General features: G+C 47.0%; 1 protein-coding gene across 1 annotated transcript in view; it reads left to right on the top strand.

Moving 5' to 3' along the window:
• The window catches only part of LOC139010903 (complement C3-like), a 33,257-nt gene that overhangs the window by 8,077 nt on the left and 8,154 nt on the right, over positions 1-17,026 (top strand). The window contains exons 14-28 of the mRNA XM_070415957.1: positions 192-353; positions 714-843; positions 1,088-1,159; positions 1,307-1,507; positions 3,280-3,385; positions 3,634-3,719; positions 7,631-7,773; positions 7,864-8,076; positions 10,381-10,447; positions 10,543-10,629; positions 11,309-11,512; positions 11,963-12,038; positions 12,348-12,507; positions 13,467-13,565; positions 15,839-15,995. Coding sequence (XP_070272058.1) covers positions 192-353; positions 714-843; positions 1,088-1,159; positions 1,307-1,507; positions 3,280-3,385; positions 3,634-3,719; positions 7,631-7,773; positions 7,864-8,076; positions 10,381-10,447; positions 10,543-10,629; positions 11,309-11,512; positions 11,963-12,038; positions 12,348-12,507; positions 13,467-13,565; positions 15,839-15,995 — 1,963 coding nt within the window. The remainder of the gene's footprint in view (positions 1-191; positions 354-713; positions 844-1,087; positions 1,160-1,306; positions 1,508-3,279; positions 3,386-3,633; positions 3,720-7,630; positions 7,774-7,863; positions 8,077-10,380; positions 10,448-10,542; positions 10,630-11,308; positions 11,513-11,962; positions 12,039-12,347; positions 12,508-13,466; positions 13,566-15,838; positions 15,996-17,026) is intronic.

Raw genomic sequence — 17,026 nt, 5'->3', positions numbered from 1 at the left:
TCTCTTGCTTTCAATTTTCTCTTTCCTTGACTTTCTACCTGATGCTGGTTTTGTGCGTCTCCCTTCTTCTCTCTCTGTCTGCACCTTTCTCTCCTTCCAGACCAGACCAGGTCCCCTTCTGTCCTCTACCGATGAAGGCTGGGGCCGTGCTGGGCTGACTTCTCCCTCCTGCCCCTCCCACCTCCTCACAGCTGGTGGTGAAAAGTGCCATGAAGGAGGAAAAGCGTCAGCATCTACCTGGACAACAGATATTGCTCAAGATTGAGGGTAACCAGGGGGCTCGAGTGGGGCTGGTGGCCGTGGACAAGGGCGTGTTTGTGCTGAATAAGAAGAACAGGTTGACTCAGAAAACGGTATGCTCCCATGTCACTGAGTTTGGGTAAAAAAGGCAAAGAGATGGCGTTGGGTTGAGGTGGGAATGGCGCTGGGGACAACCAGTGATGTGAGGTTGAGTGTGGGTCGAGTGCAGAGGTCAAAATGGACACACACATGGGGTTGGGTTGAAGTTCAAGTTGCAGATGGAAATGTGGATGGATAGGGTCTAAGTTGGGGACAGTCATGGTAATGGGCACAGCTCTGAGTCCCACAGCAGCACACTCCGATCATCCACTGGGGAGAGTCTGGGGCCGGGATGAGGATGGAAGTGAGGTTGGGTCGATGCGTTGGTGGTGGCCTGGCCTCAGCCTGTCCTCGACCCCCTCCCCACCCTGCAGATCTGGGACACAGTGGAGAAGGCAGACATTGGCTGCACACCGGGCAGTGGAAAGAACTATGCAGGTGTCTTTACGGATGCCGGGCTGGCCTTCCAGACCAGCAAAACCCTGCAGACCGAGCAGCGGTCAGGTGAGGAGTCGGCCATTGGACACCCAGGGAGGGGCAGCACGTCGACCTCCAAGATAGGATCCGGGACCCTGGTGTCAGTCCTGCCTCTACTACCCACTAGCAAATCGTTCTCCTCTCTCAGCCTCAGTGTCTACATCTGTTAAATGGGAGCAATAACACTCCCACCTCGCAGCTACTGTGAGGAGTAAACCATGGACAGGCAGTCAGTGCTTAATCCATCTTGTTCCGTCCACCTGCCCCTCAGATTTGGCATGCCCGAAACCAGCCACCCGGCGCCGCCGCTCAGTGCAGCTCATGGAGAAGAGGAAGGGCAAAGGTGGGAGCCCTCATCTGCCTCCCCCACCCTTGCACCCTGTCCACTGAGATCCCAGCAAAGTGGGAGGAGGGGATGGCCTGAACCTGGGCAGGTCCTCCCTGTGAGGCCCTGTGGGGACTTGACTGGGAGCGGGGGGTGTTCCCACAGCGGGTAAGTACCCCAGCAAGGAGCTGCGCAAGTGCTGTGAGGACGGTATGCGGGAGAACCCCATGAAGTACCCGTGCCAGCGCAGGGCGCAGTTCATCCTCCAGGACAAGGCCTGCAGGGACGCCTTCCTGGACTGCTGCAACTACATCACCCAGCAGCGGCTGGAGCACAGCCGGAACAGCGCCATGGTCTTGGCCAGGAGTGAGTCCTGTGGCCTGGGGGGCCCTGCCTGAGGGCTGGTGGTGGTGGGAGGGGGAGGCGCCCATCACTGGGGACTGGAAATTGTGTGCATCAAATTTGCTTCCAAGAGCAAAGGCAAGTGCGAGCAGCTTGTGAAATTGAGGGAAATTACGTTATCAATTACAGGATGAAAAGCAACAAAAAAGAATACCTTTGCTTAAAACCTAAAGAAGATTGGGAAACTTGTCCAGTGGCTTGCCGACAAATGCAAAAATAATGATCTTTTTTTCTTTAAACAGCCTTTAACTTACAAACTTGTGGGGTTTGACACCTTTCCCCGCTTGAGCTGTTTGATGCCCCCAGAGTTCTGAATAGTTTAGTGAGGATTTTTTTGGCAGGAAAGATATTCTCCTAAACACCCCTGCACAATGCTCAGCATCAGGGCATTAACATGGATTCCTTTCCACCATGTAATTCACAGACTCCACTCAAACTTTGCCACTTTTTAGGAAAAGGACCCAGTTCAGAATCACACATTGCATTGGTGTGTCTGGTTGTGTCCCTTTAGCCTCCTCCCATCTGTCCAACCCCCAGTGGTAACATGTGATTTTTGTGAGCCTGTGTACTTTGAGGGGGTGGGGCTTAGGCAGCTGTTGCCAAGTGGAGAAATATTTCTAATTTTTTTTAGTTGGAAACCTCGCATCCCCTTCACCCCTCCACCCACAAAAGACACAAAGATTCCCAACACACGTGAGCAAAAGACTCTGTATCTTCAATCTCTTTGGAAATGATGACAACTAGGCAGGCCGCTTTCTACTCCTGACAGTGACTTTCCTCTGCAAAGAGGAAGTTAGACCAAACTTTGATCTGCCGGGCTGTAGTTTACACCACAGGGAGATTTATTTCTCAGTGTTGTGTATGATTTAGTCAAGTGGAGGTGAGACAGAGGATGGCTTAAACCAGTGATGGCGAACCTTTTGAGCTCGGCGTGTCAGCATTTTGAAAAACCCTAACTTAACTCTGGTGCCCTATAACATATAGAAATTTTTTGATATTTGCAACCATAGTAAAACAAAGATTTATATTTTTGATATTTATTTTATATATTTAAATGCCATTAAACAAAGAAAAATAAAAAAAAATGAGTTCACGTGTCACCTCTGACACGCGTGTCATAAGTTCGCCATCACTGAAACGTTAGTACTGCCAAAGGCACTTTGGTGGATTATCCCAGAGCATGAATGGATTTAGGCATCTGTGCAATTCCACCTACTTTGTTGTTAGACACACACAGAGCCAAGTTAAAGCCTGTCCACCATTTTTTGAGGAGAGCCCAGCCAGGGGTGAGCCCTAGCCCAGCCCAGCTGTGTTCACTTGCTGATGGTGCCCAGCTGCCTGTAGAGGCCTCCAGGGTCTCCATCAGTCCAGACTCTCTGCTCACCTGGTTACTCTCATGACCAACGTCACTTCTGATGCAGCAGGCACTGTGCCAGGGGTCAGGATACCTTTAGAAGCTTATGACAATGCTTTTGATTCTTTGGAAATCAGAGGAAATGAATATAACCTAGCCTGGATTATCCTTGCCTTTATACCAACGGTCTTGTATAAAATATGACTTTTAACATTTTATGGAGGCAGGAGCCCTCAAAGGGGGCCTTTAACTTACAGACAAGTCATCATTTGTCCGTGGGTGTGTTTGGCTGCCAGGAACCCCTCCAGGGCTGTAGAGATGGGTATCTACCAGCAGGGGAAGTGGGTCTGCTCTAAACCCAGATTGCCCCCCACCTGCCCAGGTGAGGAGGATGAGATCATTCCGGAAGAAGACATCGTTTCCAGAAGCCAGTTCCCTGAGAGTTGGCTGTGGAACATCGAGGAGTTAAAGGATCCAGAGAAAAATGGGTAAGGCTGGGGCACCCCTCATTCCAACCCACCCCCAGGCACTTCCTACCAACACTCAGGACCAGAACATTTAATTTGCATGCACACCTACCTCCTCTGTTTTCTGGAATCATAGTGGAACTCCACAACCCAACCTAGAAAAACCTCCACGTACCCACACCCACACCTCCAACCTGCCCTTGGGGCCCCTCATTACCTGCTCTCCCCTCCACCACATCTTCTCCTAAGGCCCCCATTTCTCCTCCTAGAGTCTCCTCCAAGACCATAAAGGTGTTTCTGAGAGACTCCATCACCACCTGGGAGATCATGGCTGTGAGCTTGTCCGACAGGAAAGGTGAGGTGGTGGCTTCGCAGGCCCCAGCGCCCCAGGACTACTGGGCATTTTCCGCTTCTCATCCATCCCAAAGCTCCTCTGCTTCTTGGTGGCTGACACTCTACCCCCTGGTTACTGGGTGGGGTGGGTGCATCAGAGTCCAGATCGTGGGTGCCAGTGCTTTTTATTTTTTAAATTGATTTTATTTTTAGAGCAGTTTTAATTTCATAGCAAAATTGAGCAGAAAGGCCCTGCAGAGTTTTGCTTGTTGTTTGGAGCGTCGTCATGTACACCAAAAGGTGGCGGGTCAACTCCTGGCCAGGGCACATGCCCAGGTTTCAGGCTTGATACCCAGTAGGGGGCGTACAGGAGGTAGCTGATCAATGATTATCTCTCATCATTGATGCTTCTAGCTCTCTGTCCCTCACCCTTCCTCTCTGAAATCAATAAAAAAATATATTTTAAAAATTTGAGCAAAAAATACAGAGATTTCCTATATACCCTCTGCTACTCCCAACCAAATGAACAGCGGCCCCCACTGTCAACATCCCCCACCAGATGGGTGCATTTGTTATAATTAATTGTGAAGACCCCAAGTTCATAGCTGACAGTAGGAATTCACTCTTGGTGTTGTACATTCTATGGGTTTGGCCTAATGTTTCATGACATGAGTCCACCATTGCAGTATCGTACAGAATAATTCGAAACCACAAAAACTTTTAAGGAGGTGCTGTCGGCATGATAGTGGGTAAAGTGATTAAGAAAGAGGAGGAAGCGGGATGAAATGGGGGTTGAAACATCGGTGGTCAGATTGGGAAGCGTGACAAAAAGGTTACCTGTCCCCGGTCACCCACAGCTGGAGTGAGACCCGAAGAGCTCTAGCGAAATGGGGATGGTTTACAGCAGGGCCGGGAGGGGTGAGGGAAGGAAGGCCCCGACTTCTAGTGCAAAATGTAAGTGGGTGCCAAGAAGTCAGTCATCAAGGTAAGTAATATCCCACTGCAGTAGTTTTTAAAGTAAAAGTGAGTACAAAATAATCTATGGTGAACAAAATATCCCAATTTTAAACAGAGACCAGAGCCAGGGCAGGTTCTATGTATAATTTAAAGGTTAAATTTGTCAAAAAATATTAAAACATTAAAAGGCAGGTGTATTAAAACTCATAAAATTAAGTGTAAATATTTTATTTATACCACAGCCAGAATTTATTATATTGTATTCTCATTTTGTTTAGTTATAATATATAATAAATTAAACTTCATTATCATTTTACTTTTCTGACTTCAAGATTTTAAAATTTTGCTCCTTTGCTTATCTTGTTTTCAATTGAAGGAATTGAAAATTTCTGCCAATTTCTCTTATTTAAAAAAAATATGTTTTTATTGATTTTGAGAGAGAGTGGAAGGGGGGGGGAGAGAGAGAGAGAGAGAGAGAGATCCCTGAGAGAAAAACATGGATGGGCCACCTCCTGCACGCCCCCTACCGGGGATGGAGCTCAAAACCTGGGCATTTACACAGGGGCACATAGTTTCCTTCTGCCTGGGACTCCAGTATGACTCCGCAGGAGCCACTGTGTGGCCTTAATTAAGTTACTCAACCTCGCCTTAGCCGATTTGCTCAGTGGATAGCATCGGCCTGTGGACTGAAGGGTCCCAGGTTCGATTCTGGTCAGGGGCATGTACCTCAGTTACAGGTGCCTCCCCAGCCCAGGCCCTCATTGGGGCGCATGCAGGAGACAAACGATTGATGTGTTTCTCTCACTTCAATATTTCTCTCTGTCTTTCTCTCTCTCTTCCACTCTCTCTAAAAATCAATGGGAAATTATCCTCGAGTGAGGATTAAAAAAAAAAGTTACTCAACCTCTCTGTGCTCCTCCATAAAATGGACATATTAATAGCATGTACTCAAAGCATTGTTGAGAGGGTTGTTATGTGTGAATATATGTAAAGTCCTTATAATAATAGTGCCTTTAAGAAAAGTTGGAAGGGAGGAAGGAAGGAAGTTAAGATGGAAGGAAGGAAGGAAGGAAGGAAGGAAGGAAGGAAGGAAGGAAGGGGAAAGGAAGGAAGGAAGAGACAAAAAGATGTAATGTGGGCTGGTGTGTTATGTAATATTTCTGGTAGCCCCATGAAAACGGAGTATGATGAAACCGATTTCAGGAATACATTTTATTTCACCCAAATATATCCAAAATGTTATCATTCCCACATTTTATAGAAGTTTGCAAACCACTATCACATTAATAATAATATTAAAACAATAAATTAATTATTATTTAAGTAAAACTTATTTTTTAAAAATATGTTTTTATTGATTTCAGAGACAGGAAGGGAGAGGGAGAAAGAGTTAGAAACATCTATGAGAGAATCATCAATTGGCTGCCTCCTGCAAGCCCCCTACTGGAGATCGAGCCCACAACCTGGGCATGTGGCCTGACTGAGAATGAAACCATGATCTCCTGGTTCATGGGTTGACACTCAACCACTGAGCAACATTGGCCGGGCAAGATACCAAAATTTTTAATGACTTACTTTACTTCTATTAGTAAGCCTTTGACTCTGGTATGCCTTTTATACTTAGAGTGCATCACAATTATGATGTGAGCTTTTCATTGGAAACATTTTTTTAAAATATACTTTTATTGATTTCAGAGAGGAAGGGAGAGTGAGATAGAAACATCATTGATGACAGAGAATCATTGATGAGCTGCCTCCTGCATGCTCCCCCCCCCCCCCCCCCCGCACTGGGGATTGAGCCCCCAACCTGGGCATGTGCCCTTCAACGGAATTGAACCTGGGACTTTGCAGTCCGTGGGCTGACACTCTATCCACTGAGCCAAACCGACTAAGGCTCATGGGAAACATTTTGATCTCTATTTTAGGATTCATAAAATTTGCAGTTGGAAAAGGAGATTGACATATTCAAGTTGTTAGAACATACTTTTAAAAGTCTTCCAATCAATAAATCAAGCATCATTTTTATTGTTATGTTTTTAAGATTTTTAAATCAATTTTTAGAGAGAGAGGAAAGAAAAGGGGGAGAGAGAGAGTGATCTGGATGTGAGAGTGAAACATTGATTAACAGCCTCCCGCAATCCCCCACCGGCATAGAAGCCTTCAAATGGGCATGTGTGCTGACCAGAATTGAACTGGCAACCTTTTGGTGCACAGGACGATGCCCAACCAACTGAGCCACACTGGCCGGGGCCACCCACCATTTTTTCAAAAATGTATCTTCATTGTTGAAAGTCTTACAGATGTCCCTTTTGTTTGTTTGTCTTTTCCCCATTGACCCCCTCCACCCTGTACCCGCCCCTTCCAGGCCTTTACCACTCTATTGTCTGTGTCCATGGGCATCTTAAAAAATTCTTTATTGTTGAAAGTATGACATTTGTCCCTTTTCCCCCATTGTCCTCTCCCATCCTGCCCCCATGGCATTTTTAAAATCAGGATATAATTTACATACCATAAAAGTCACCCTTGGACAATATATGATTTCAGTATATTCACAAGCACTAGTTTGGAAGTTGAAATCTGAGTTAGCTAAAATGAAGTAAAAGTAGAAATCCAGTTCCCCTTTGAGCTAGCCACCTTTCCAGTCCCCAGTGACCGCACGGGGCTGGGGGCTACCATTTTGGGGAGCACAGATGGACCCTTCAGTGAGTCTGACTCGCTTTCCTCCTCCACCTCTATCTCTGAGTAAAAATCAAAAGAAATCACGAAATCCTGGCAACTCCCAGCTACCACTATCACTTGTAATTCATCACCATCAACATTCTCCAGTCTATGGGCTTCTACTAAAACCAGCTGAGCTCGGGACAGCTCCCGTGTCAGGGATAAGCCTTGACAGGCAGGAACTTGGAGCTGAACTTGGACCCTATCCACCCTGCCCATCCCCTACCCCTGACACTCATGTTCTGTTCCCCTGGGCAGGGATCTGTGTGGCTGACCCCTATGAGGTGACGGTGGTGCAAGATTTCTTCATCGACCTGCGGCTGCCCTACTCTGTGGTTCGTAACGAACAGGTGGAGATCCGAGCCGTCCTCTACAACTACCGGGAAGAAGATACGCTCACGGTGGGTCCTTGAAGCAGAAGAGGCACGAGGGGAGACCTGGAGAGGGGGCCCATGGCACATGCCCCTGACCTGATACTCTCTCCCTGGCAGGTGAGAGTAGAAATGCTCTACAATCCAGCCTTCTGCAGCTTGGCCACTGCCAAGAAGCGTCACCTGCAGACTGTATACATTCCTCCCAAGTCCTCCCTGGCCGTGCCTTATGTCATTGTGCCCCTGAAGACTGGCCTGCAGGAGGTAGAGGTCAAGGCCACTGTCTATCGGTACTTCATCACCGACGGTGTAAGGAAGACCCTGAAGGTCGTGGTGAGTCCTTGGGGCACCTGCTGCCTCTTGTCCTTCAGGAGGGACTCTTGCTCTCCTTGTGCTGTCAACTCAGTTTGGAGCCCCAGGCTCTGAGACACTAATGCTGCCCGTGTTCAGCTTAGGAAAGTCAGGAGTCCCAGCAGTGTGAAAGCAGGGCCATGTGAGGCAGGGGTGACATTCTTCTGTGCATAAAATTCTAAGGGGGTGCCCAAACCTCAGCATTAAAGATAAAAAATTGTTTTCCTTAAAATATAGTTTAACATCAAATATGATATTTTGTAGCATATTTCAGTATAAGAGTTTTGTTTTTACTTTAAATATTTTGGGGAAATATATTTCACAGACCAAATTTTATAAAGCAATAATATATGATATGGGATATAGGAAAGTTCTACCTTAGAATAATATAGAATATAGGAAAGTTCTACTTTTGAAAATGTATGTGTGTCTTTTTTTTTTATCGATTTCAGAGAGAGGAAGGGAGAGGGAGAAAGAGAGAAACATCAATGATGAGAATCATTGATTGGCTGCCTCCTGCATGTCCCTTACTGGGGATCCAGCCTGCAACACAGCCATGCATCCTAACCTGGAATGGAACGCTGACCTCCTGCTCCATATGTCAGCACTCAAACACTGAGTCACACCGACCAGGCAGCAAAGTTCTGTTTTTACCAGTGATTTCAAATTTTTTAAAATTCTATGAGTTTATTGAGCCAAACTGACTAACATGTGTTGGGGGACAAGATCTCAAATGTTCCATTATCTGTGATTTTTAGCCTTAAAATATACACTAACAGTTACATTATTACTGTTTCCCACAGTTTGGAACACTTTCAAATATAAGAGAGAGAATCATCAGTAAAAGGCTTTTGTCATTTTTTTTCTCTTGTGAATATTTTTATCACTATGTTTTTATTGTTAAAATATTACATATGTCTCCTTTTTCCTGATTGACTGCCCCCACCACACCGGCCCCCCAGGACAAGCCCCCACCGCCCCAGTGTCTGTGTCCATTGGTTATGCTAATATGCATGCATACAAGTCCTTTGGTTGATTTCTTACCCACTCCCTCCCCTGCCTTCTCTCTGAGGTTGGACTGTCTGTTCAGTGTTACTTAGTCTCTGGATCTATTTTTGTTCATCAGTTTATGTTGTTCATTATATCCCACCTATGAGTGAGGTCTTGTGACATTTATCTTTCTCCAACTGGCTTATTTTGATTAGCCTAATGCTCTCCAGAACTATCCATGCTGTTGCAAATAGTAAAAGTTTCTGCTTTTTTATAGCAGCTTAGTATTCCATTGTGTAAATGTACAACCATTTTATAATCCACTCATCTGCTGATGGGCACTTAGGCTATTTCCAAATCTTAGCTATGGTGAATTGTGCTGCTATGAGCATAGAGGTGCATATGTTCTTTCTGATTGGTGTTTTTCTTGGAATATATTTGCAGAAGTGGGATTACTGGGTCAAATGGGAGTTCCATTTTTAATTTTTTGAGGAATCTCCTGTTGTCATTTTTTTAATATTTTAAAGCAAAACAAGTTCATAAGCAAGATCACTAGTATTTTATTTATTTATTTATCTAATTTTAAAATAAAACACATAGATAGCATTTATGAGGCTCATACTCCAGTTCTGTCCTACAAGCTGTGTGACTCTGGGCAAGTTACTTCAGCTCTCTGTTCTCCAGTTTCCCCATCTTTATAAGTTTGTGTTTTGTTTTGTTTTAAGATTTTTTTTATTGATTTTGAGAGAGAGAGCAAAGGAGAGGGAGAGAGAGAGAAATATCAATGTGAGAGTGATATATACATCAGCTGCTTCCTGTATGCTCTCTACCTGGGATCAAGCCTGGAACCTGGCCATGTGCCCTGACCTGGAATCAAACCGGCAACCTTTCTGTGTATGGGACAAGCCCAAACAACTGAGCCACACCGGCCAGGGCCCGTTTCCCCATCTTTAAAATGGGAATGATAATAGCGGTACCCTAAATGAGTTAACCTGAATAAAGAAAGCTTCTAGGCACATAGGAAGATTTTAAAGGCTTTGTTGTATTATTATTATTAATTGATAATGTTGTTATTAAATCATACCACAGTATGAGGTAGATGCTTGTATTGCCTTCTCCCTATAACAAAGGAAGCTGAGACACAGAGAGGTTAAGTTACTGGCTCCCAGTCACACAGCTAAGACTGGCAGATGCCATCTAGGCTACGGTAATCCCCAGAACAGTGTCCTGCTGACCAGCTGTGGCTCTGTCTGTCCTTTTATTCACCCACCTCCCCCTTCCCTCAACACTGTCCAGCCTGAAGGAATCAGAATGAACAAGACAGTGGCCGTTAAGACACTGGATCCACAACACCTGGGCCAGAGTGAGTCAGCGCAGGAGTGGGGGTGAGGCCTGGGTGGTGTGCAGGGCCTGGTGAAAGGAGGCTGGTGCCAAGGGTGTCTCCCATTCCACCAACAGACGGTGTGCAGCGAGTGGAGGTCGAGGCTGCAGACCTCAGTGACCAAGTCCCTGACACAGAGTCAGAAACCAGGATCCTCCTGCAGGGTGAGACGGCCTTGGTCCAACCCCATGGGGCCCAGGAAGGTGTGGGAGCCATGACCCCCCAAGAGGGCTCCCGGTTCCATCACTGCCAGGAATATTGAACCATGATGCCTCCCTCCTTCTCATGTGCTAGAACAGCCTCTCCTTGTGCTCACAGAAGGCTCCAGGAAGTACTTAGCTTCTGCTGCTAAAGAAGCTTCAATGAGAAGTGATAGAGTTCAAGAACAGAAATTCTGGAACGAATTGCCCAGGATGGAGGACTGGGAGGAAAAGGCACAGGAAGGAGCTAGCAAAGCCCCTTGCAACCTCTGAGCTCTTAGGTTTGGGATAGTGACTCTTGGTTTCCTGATCTGTGATGAAGGCAAATAGCGGTACCTGTTTTGAAGGGCTGTTGGGAAAATTAAATGAGATGCTATATAGTGTTCTCTTAGAAGGGAGCTTGGCAAACGGCATTAAGCATGATAGACGTATTCATGACCATTGTTCCTGGAATTATTTACCACTGGTGGCACATGAGGACCCAGGGACAACCCACCTGGCCCCCTTCAGCCACATGCCTCCATCTGTCTCTGACTCTTTGGCCCTGGCTGGTTGGAGCCTGGGAAGGCTGGGGGCAGCCCCCACCCTCAACACCCCACAGAGGGTCTCATTGCTTGAACGCCATCCTTCCTCCTGGCTGCAGGGACACCAGTGGCCCAGATGGCAGAGGAGGCCATTGATGGGGAGCGGCTGAAGCACCTCATTGTGACCCCTTCGGGCTGTGGAGAGCAGAACATGATCGGTGTGACGCCCACGGTCATCGCGGTGCACTACCTGGACCACACAGAGCAGTGGGACAAGTTTGGCATTGACAAGCGGCAGGAGGCCCTGGATCTCATCAAGAAGGGTATGTCCCCTTCCCCTATTGGAGGCCCCCACTCTGAGGCCCCTCTCTGAGCTCCTTCCTCCTCTGAGGCCCCACCCCCTCATGAGGCCCTGCCCCTTCTCTGAAACCTCCTGCTCTTCCCTCTTTGAGACCCTAGTCACTCTGAGTTCCCTCTCCCAATGAACCCCCCTGAGAGCCCTTCTCTCTCTGAACCCCCTCTCCTCTGAGAAGCCCTTACTCCTCCTCACTCTGTCCTGTACCTTTTCAGAGTCCCTCCAACCTATAAGCTCCCCTCCCCTCTAGACATTCCTCCTGGTCCTGAGCACCCTCTATCCTCTCTGAACCTCTCCTTACCCCACTTCACAGAATCTTTGTTTCTCTCTAAGCCTCTCTCCTTCCTGGCATACCCATACCAGCCACTGCCTCCACTCAGCTCTCGCTCCCCCAGTGACACGTCTCTCTTCCTTGCAGGGTACACGCAGCAACTGGCCTTCAGGCAACCCAACAAGGCCTTTGCGGCCTTCCTGCATATGAAGTCCAGCACCTGGTGAGCCTGCCCATCCTTGGCCCTGCATCCTTTGAGCAAGGCCTGGGCCCTGGCCTGGGTTACTCTAGGCTGGCCTTCCACACACAGTCCTGTGCCTCTGGACCCCTCCACCTTCAGAGTCAAGGTGCCCACTAGTCGAGTGATCTACCGTCACTAAGCACTGTCTACAAGCAACATTGGGTCCTGAGACCTGGCCCAGGAAACTGAGCACACCTGAGCAGGCCCTGGCCCTCTCTGCTCCTTGCTTGGATGGGATGGCAGTCACTGGATCCCAGAGCCAATTGGCTCATGCTCTGTGCCCACCCCCAGGCTGACGGCCTATGTGGTCAAGGTCTTCTCTCTGGCCGCCAACCTCATCGCCATTGACTCCGAAGTCATCTGTGGGGCTGTCAAGTGGCTGATCCTGGAGAAGCAGAGACCTGATGGAGTCTTCCAGGAGGATGGGCCTGTGATACACCAAGAAATGATTGTAAGAGGCGGGATTCAGGGCAGGCTGGGGGAGAGGAGTGCCTGAGTGCCCCCGCATGGACAGGAGACAGGCTCTGTCTGCCATTTGCCCAATTCCCAGCATGGGATGGACAGAGAAATAAAGGAGCAACAAATGTCACTTCTCCTTTGCAAAAACCAGAGACCTCAGGGCCCATTACAAAATGAGAGTTCCCTAGACCCCTGTTGCTTTCATTAAATCTGAGAATCCTTAGAATTGTGGTCCTCAAACTCTGGTCTCCAGGCCCAAAGCACCAGAATCAGCCGCAAGTTTGTTAGAAATGGACATTCTTGGGCTGGATCCCACATGCCCGAATCAGAAACTTTGGGGGTGGGGCCCAGGAATTGGGGTTTTAATATACCCTGACTTCAGGTAATGCTGACATGTGCTCAAGTGAGCGAACCACGGCGTCAGCCTGACCTTTTGGGCTTCCAGCCTCCAGGCCTTCCCTCTACATACTCCATCTGAACTGCCTGGAGCCTTGCTCCCAGGCACAGGGCCTTTGCACATGCTGTTCCCACTGCCTGGCATGTTACCACTGCCCTCTTTGACAGTTGAGTCTTACTCACTCTTCAGATTGTGGCTCCACCTGTCATCCCTTGGGGACACCTTTCCAACTGCCCTGACCAAGCCATCCCCCCGCTATTCATTCCCACTGTGTAGCACTCGTCAGTTTGTAATGATACATCTGTTTATGAGCTGGTTGGCTCATGCCTGTCTCCCCTGCGAGATAGGGAGCTCCATGAGGGCTGGAACCATCTTACCCGCAACACCAGCAACATTTACAGAATGAGTGAATGAATGAATACTAGAGTATGGCCCTCCTGTGAGACACTGGGGACAGACCCACCCCTGCCCTGCCCTGCTGATCCTACAGGGGGGGATGGTTGGCATGAGAGGCACATGGGTGACCCATCCTTATTTCTTCCTCCACACCCTAGGGTGGCTACAGGGAAGCTGAGGAGAAAGATGTGTCCCTCACAGCCTTCGTTCTCATCGCGCTGCAGGAGGCTAAAGATATTTGCGAGGGACAGGTCAATGTAAGTGTGCCCTGCTCTGCCCTCCTCCGCACCCTCCCCCACTGCCCCCCACACACACCCAGGCACAGCCATCGTGGATGTTCTGTAATTGTGGCATCTGCTTTGTCCTGGGGTTTTGAGAGTGGGTTGTTTGATCTTTAGCTTTCCAAGTGGGGAACTCCAGGATCCCAACTTCACCAGCTGCTTCTCCTCCTCAGGACCCCAGAAAAGATAAGGAGGAGAGGAAGTGTTATTTTTAAGGCCAAGGGGAACCCAGGTCTTTCTGGTTCAAATGTGCAGATTTGAAAGAAATTATGGTACAAAAGAGTTGGCTCTAGGGAAGTAGGTCAGACATATCTAAATTTAGATAGTAACCCTCAGGCACTTGCCCTTCCTGGACCTCAGTGTTTGCATCTGTAAAATGGGTATAATAATTTTTGTATTTTCTAGGACTCTCTAAATTGTTCTAGATGTAACACACATATGAGCTACATTATGCAAAAACACAGGGTGGGGCAAAAGTAGGTTTACAGTTGAGTATGGGTAACACAGAGTTTATTGTTGTCTTATTATTTATTATTTATAATATTATTTTATGTACAAACAACTATAAACCTACTTTTGCTCTACCCTGTAGATGGCGGGAATTATTTTAAGAATCTAAGAATTTATCAAGTGCAAGGATGAGAGGAATCTTAGGGGCTCGACCAGGATGCTTTGTTCCTCTTTCCTGTGTCCTTCATGCCCTTTTTGCCCAATAATTCAGCTTTCCTTCCACCCAGCCTACCTGGCAGAACAGAATTGTCTTCCTTGGGGAAGTTCCTAGCCCAAGACTAGATCTTCCAGATTCTTAGGAAAGGATTCTGATTGTCTCAGCCTGGGTCAGGTGATCACTTCTGGATCAATGAGCTGAGACCAGGAAGTAGGTCTTCCTGGGCAAATATGACTGTTCCGCTGTGGCCATGTAAATGACAGGAAGGAGAAGGTCCTACAAAAGTCAAGGGTGGATATAGGAGAGACAGAGGGCAGGCAAAAGGATTAATTTCTACTACAACATAGTGACATTTTCTACTACAACACAGCACCCTTATAACGGAGTATGGCATAGGCTGTGGAACTAGACTGCTGGGGTTCAAATAAAGAGCTTGCTGGAATTAGCTTGATAAAACCAATGGTTAGTATTACAGGAATATTGCAAGTTGATTGTTGAACACAATCATTATTAAATATTAAAGTATATAAACTTACATTTAAATAAATTAGACTAAACACTACACATAAAAAAAAGGTAGTCATAGCTCTGGCCAGGTAGGTCAGTGGGTTGCGGCATCATCCCGTTATGCCAAGATGCAGTTCGATCTCCAGTTGGGGCACATACCGGAAACAACCAATGAATGTATAGATAGGTGGAACAACAAACTGATCCCTTTTCCTCCCCCGCCACCCATCTAAAAACCAATTAAGAAAAAAACAATAAAACAACAACAAAGGTAGTAAACCCTCAAAACTCATCACTTCTTAATTATTTCACTACCTTTTATCATTATCCATGATCTTGAGGTTATTTATGTCTGTTGTACATATACAGTGGACAAACTATATAATCTCTTCCCAATTCTACAGTCAATGACTCCATGCTGGTAGGTTGAAATCAGCCATGGTTGTATTTACACTATAAAAATCAGGAAACACTACAAAGCAGATCTGTTTCTGCACCTCATCTCATGGGACTCAGTGTTCTCCTCTGTGCAGTAGGGATGGTGATGAACATAAAACCTACCTCGTAGGATTTTGAGGTTGAATGAGTGGATATGTGACTAGCACATAGTAAGTGTTAGCTACAATGATGATGATGATTAGATAATGGGTGGACCCAGTGGTGTGCTAACCCTGGGTGCCTATTTGGGGCATCTATTTCCCATTCTATGTTAAGGCATGTCACACTGGTAGCTTGAAATTGGCCATGGTGGAAGTATTTAAACCACGGTCATTGGCAATCAATAAACCAGCTCCCCTAACCCCCACCTCCTGTACTGACTAGACAACTGGTTATTAAGTATTTACTAGCACACCATTGGTATACAGACTGCACCAGGAACATGATAGGTACTCAGTAACAGAGCAGTGCACAGTGGCAAAACTCTCTGGGGAACCCTTAAAAATAGACAGATCCAAGACAAATATGTACCAAGGCCAGAAACCCTATGCCCAGGAAGTGGTGATTATGTGATCTTTGTCAGCTCTCTGGGGCAGCAGTGCCAACCTGACCAGAGTACCCAATCTTTTTCTCATAGAGCCTTGGGGGCAGCATCAATAAGGCTGGAGACTTCCTTGAAGCACACTACATGAACTTGAAGAGACCATATGCTGTGGCCATTGCTGGCTATGCCTTGGCCCAGTTGGGCAAGCTGGAGGACCCTCTCCTCAACACATTTCTGAATGCAGCCACAGGTGAGAGGCAGCCTGGTGGGGTAAGGAGAGATACGTGGCTGGGGGTTGAGGGTGGCCATCTTAAATGGGGCTGCATGGCTCCAAGCTGAGATGGGATGAGTGGGTCTGGGTGTAAGAAGTCCTCATAGTTAGTGATACGAAAGGTCCATTGCATGATTCAACAAATATTTGGTGAGTACTTGCTATGACACAGGAGCAAGGACATGGGCTCTGACATCAGACAGATTCAAGTTCAAAATCAAATCACCCTCTGGCACATTCTCACGGTGTGATCCTGTACAATCCACTTAACCTCTATGGACATTGTGTATAAAACGATATCGACATCACAAGATTGGTGCGAAGATTAAAGGAGTGATGAGGGTAGGAGAAGGTCTAGCACATAGTAAGAGATCTATCACTGATGTTATTGCCTTTAGTATTATTAATAACATTACCATTATTTCAAGGGTTATTAGGATTAGATAAGAGAATGACATAGGAATTTTAGCACAATAAGTAGCACATTGTGAGCACTTAATCACTGGCTCAAGTGATGACACCTTATCAGGTGTATGCTCACCTCTGTAACATATCTGAATGTATACTGAAGTAGTTTAACACAGGGAAGTTGGTTTCTTGCTGTGTAACAGCACAGGGCGGGTGTCCCAAGTTGGTGGACAGCTCTCCTGTATACAGTGATGCAGGGATCCAGGCTCTATCTTCTCATGGCTATGCCACCTCAGGTCCTCAGAATCCCTTCTATTAAAACAGAAGGGGAAACAGTCAGGAAGACTGTGCAAGGGAGGTAGACAAGCCATGCAAGGGGCCCTGTCAATTGCCCAACACATTGCATTAGCCAGAGCTCAGTTATGTGGCCATACTTACCTGCATAGGCCTCTGGGAGATGTAGTCAAACTCTGCCCAGGAAGAGAGGGAATGGTTCTTTGTGACAGTCTCTGTCATGAGTACTTTCTTAGGCACTTGGGACATCACAGTGACTATGGCACAGCCCCTGCCATCGTGGCCTCCCGTTCCAGTTGAGGAAAGAA

Source organism: Myotis yumanensis, unplaced genomic scaffold (genome assembly GCF_028538775.1).
Source record: "Myotis yumanensis isolate MYYU_CA2020_CCGP unplaced genomic scaffold, mMyoYum1.0.hap1 SCAF_5, whole genome shotgun sequence".
Classification (NCBI taxonomy): domain Eukaryota; kingdom Metazoa; phylum Chordata; class Mammalia; order Chiroptera; family Vespertilionidae; genus Myotis; species Myotis yumanensis.
This window is presented reverse-complemented; position numbering and strand designations above follow the sequence as displayed.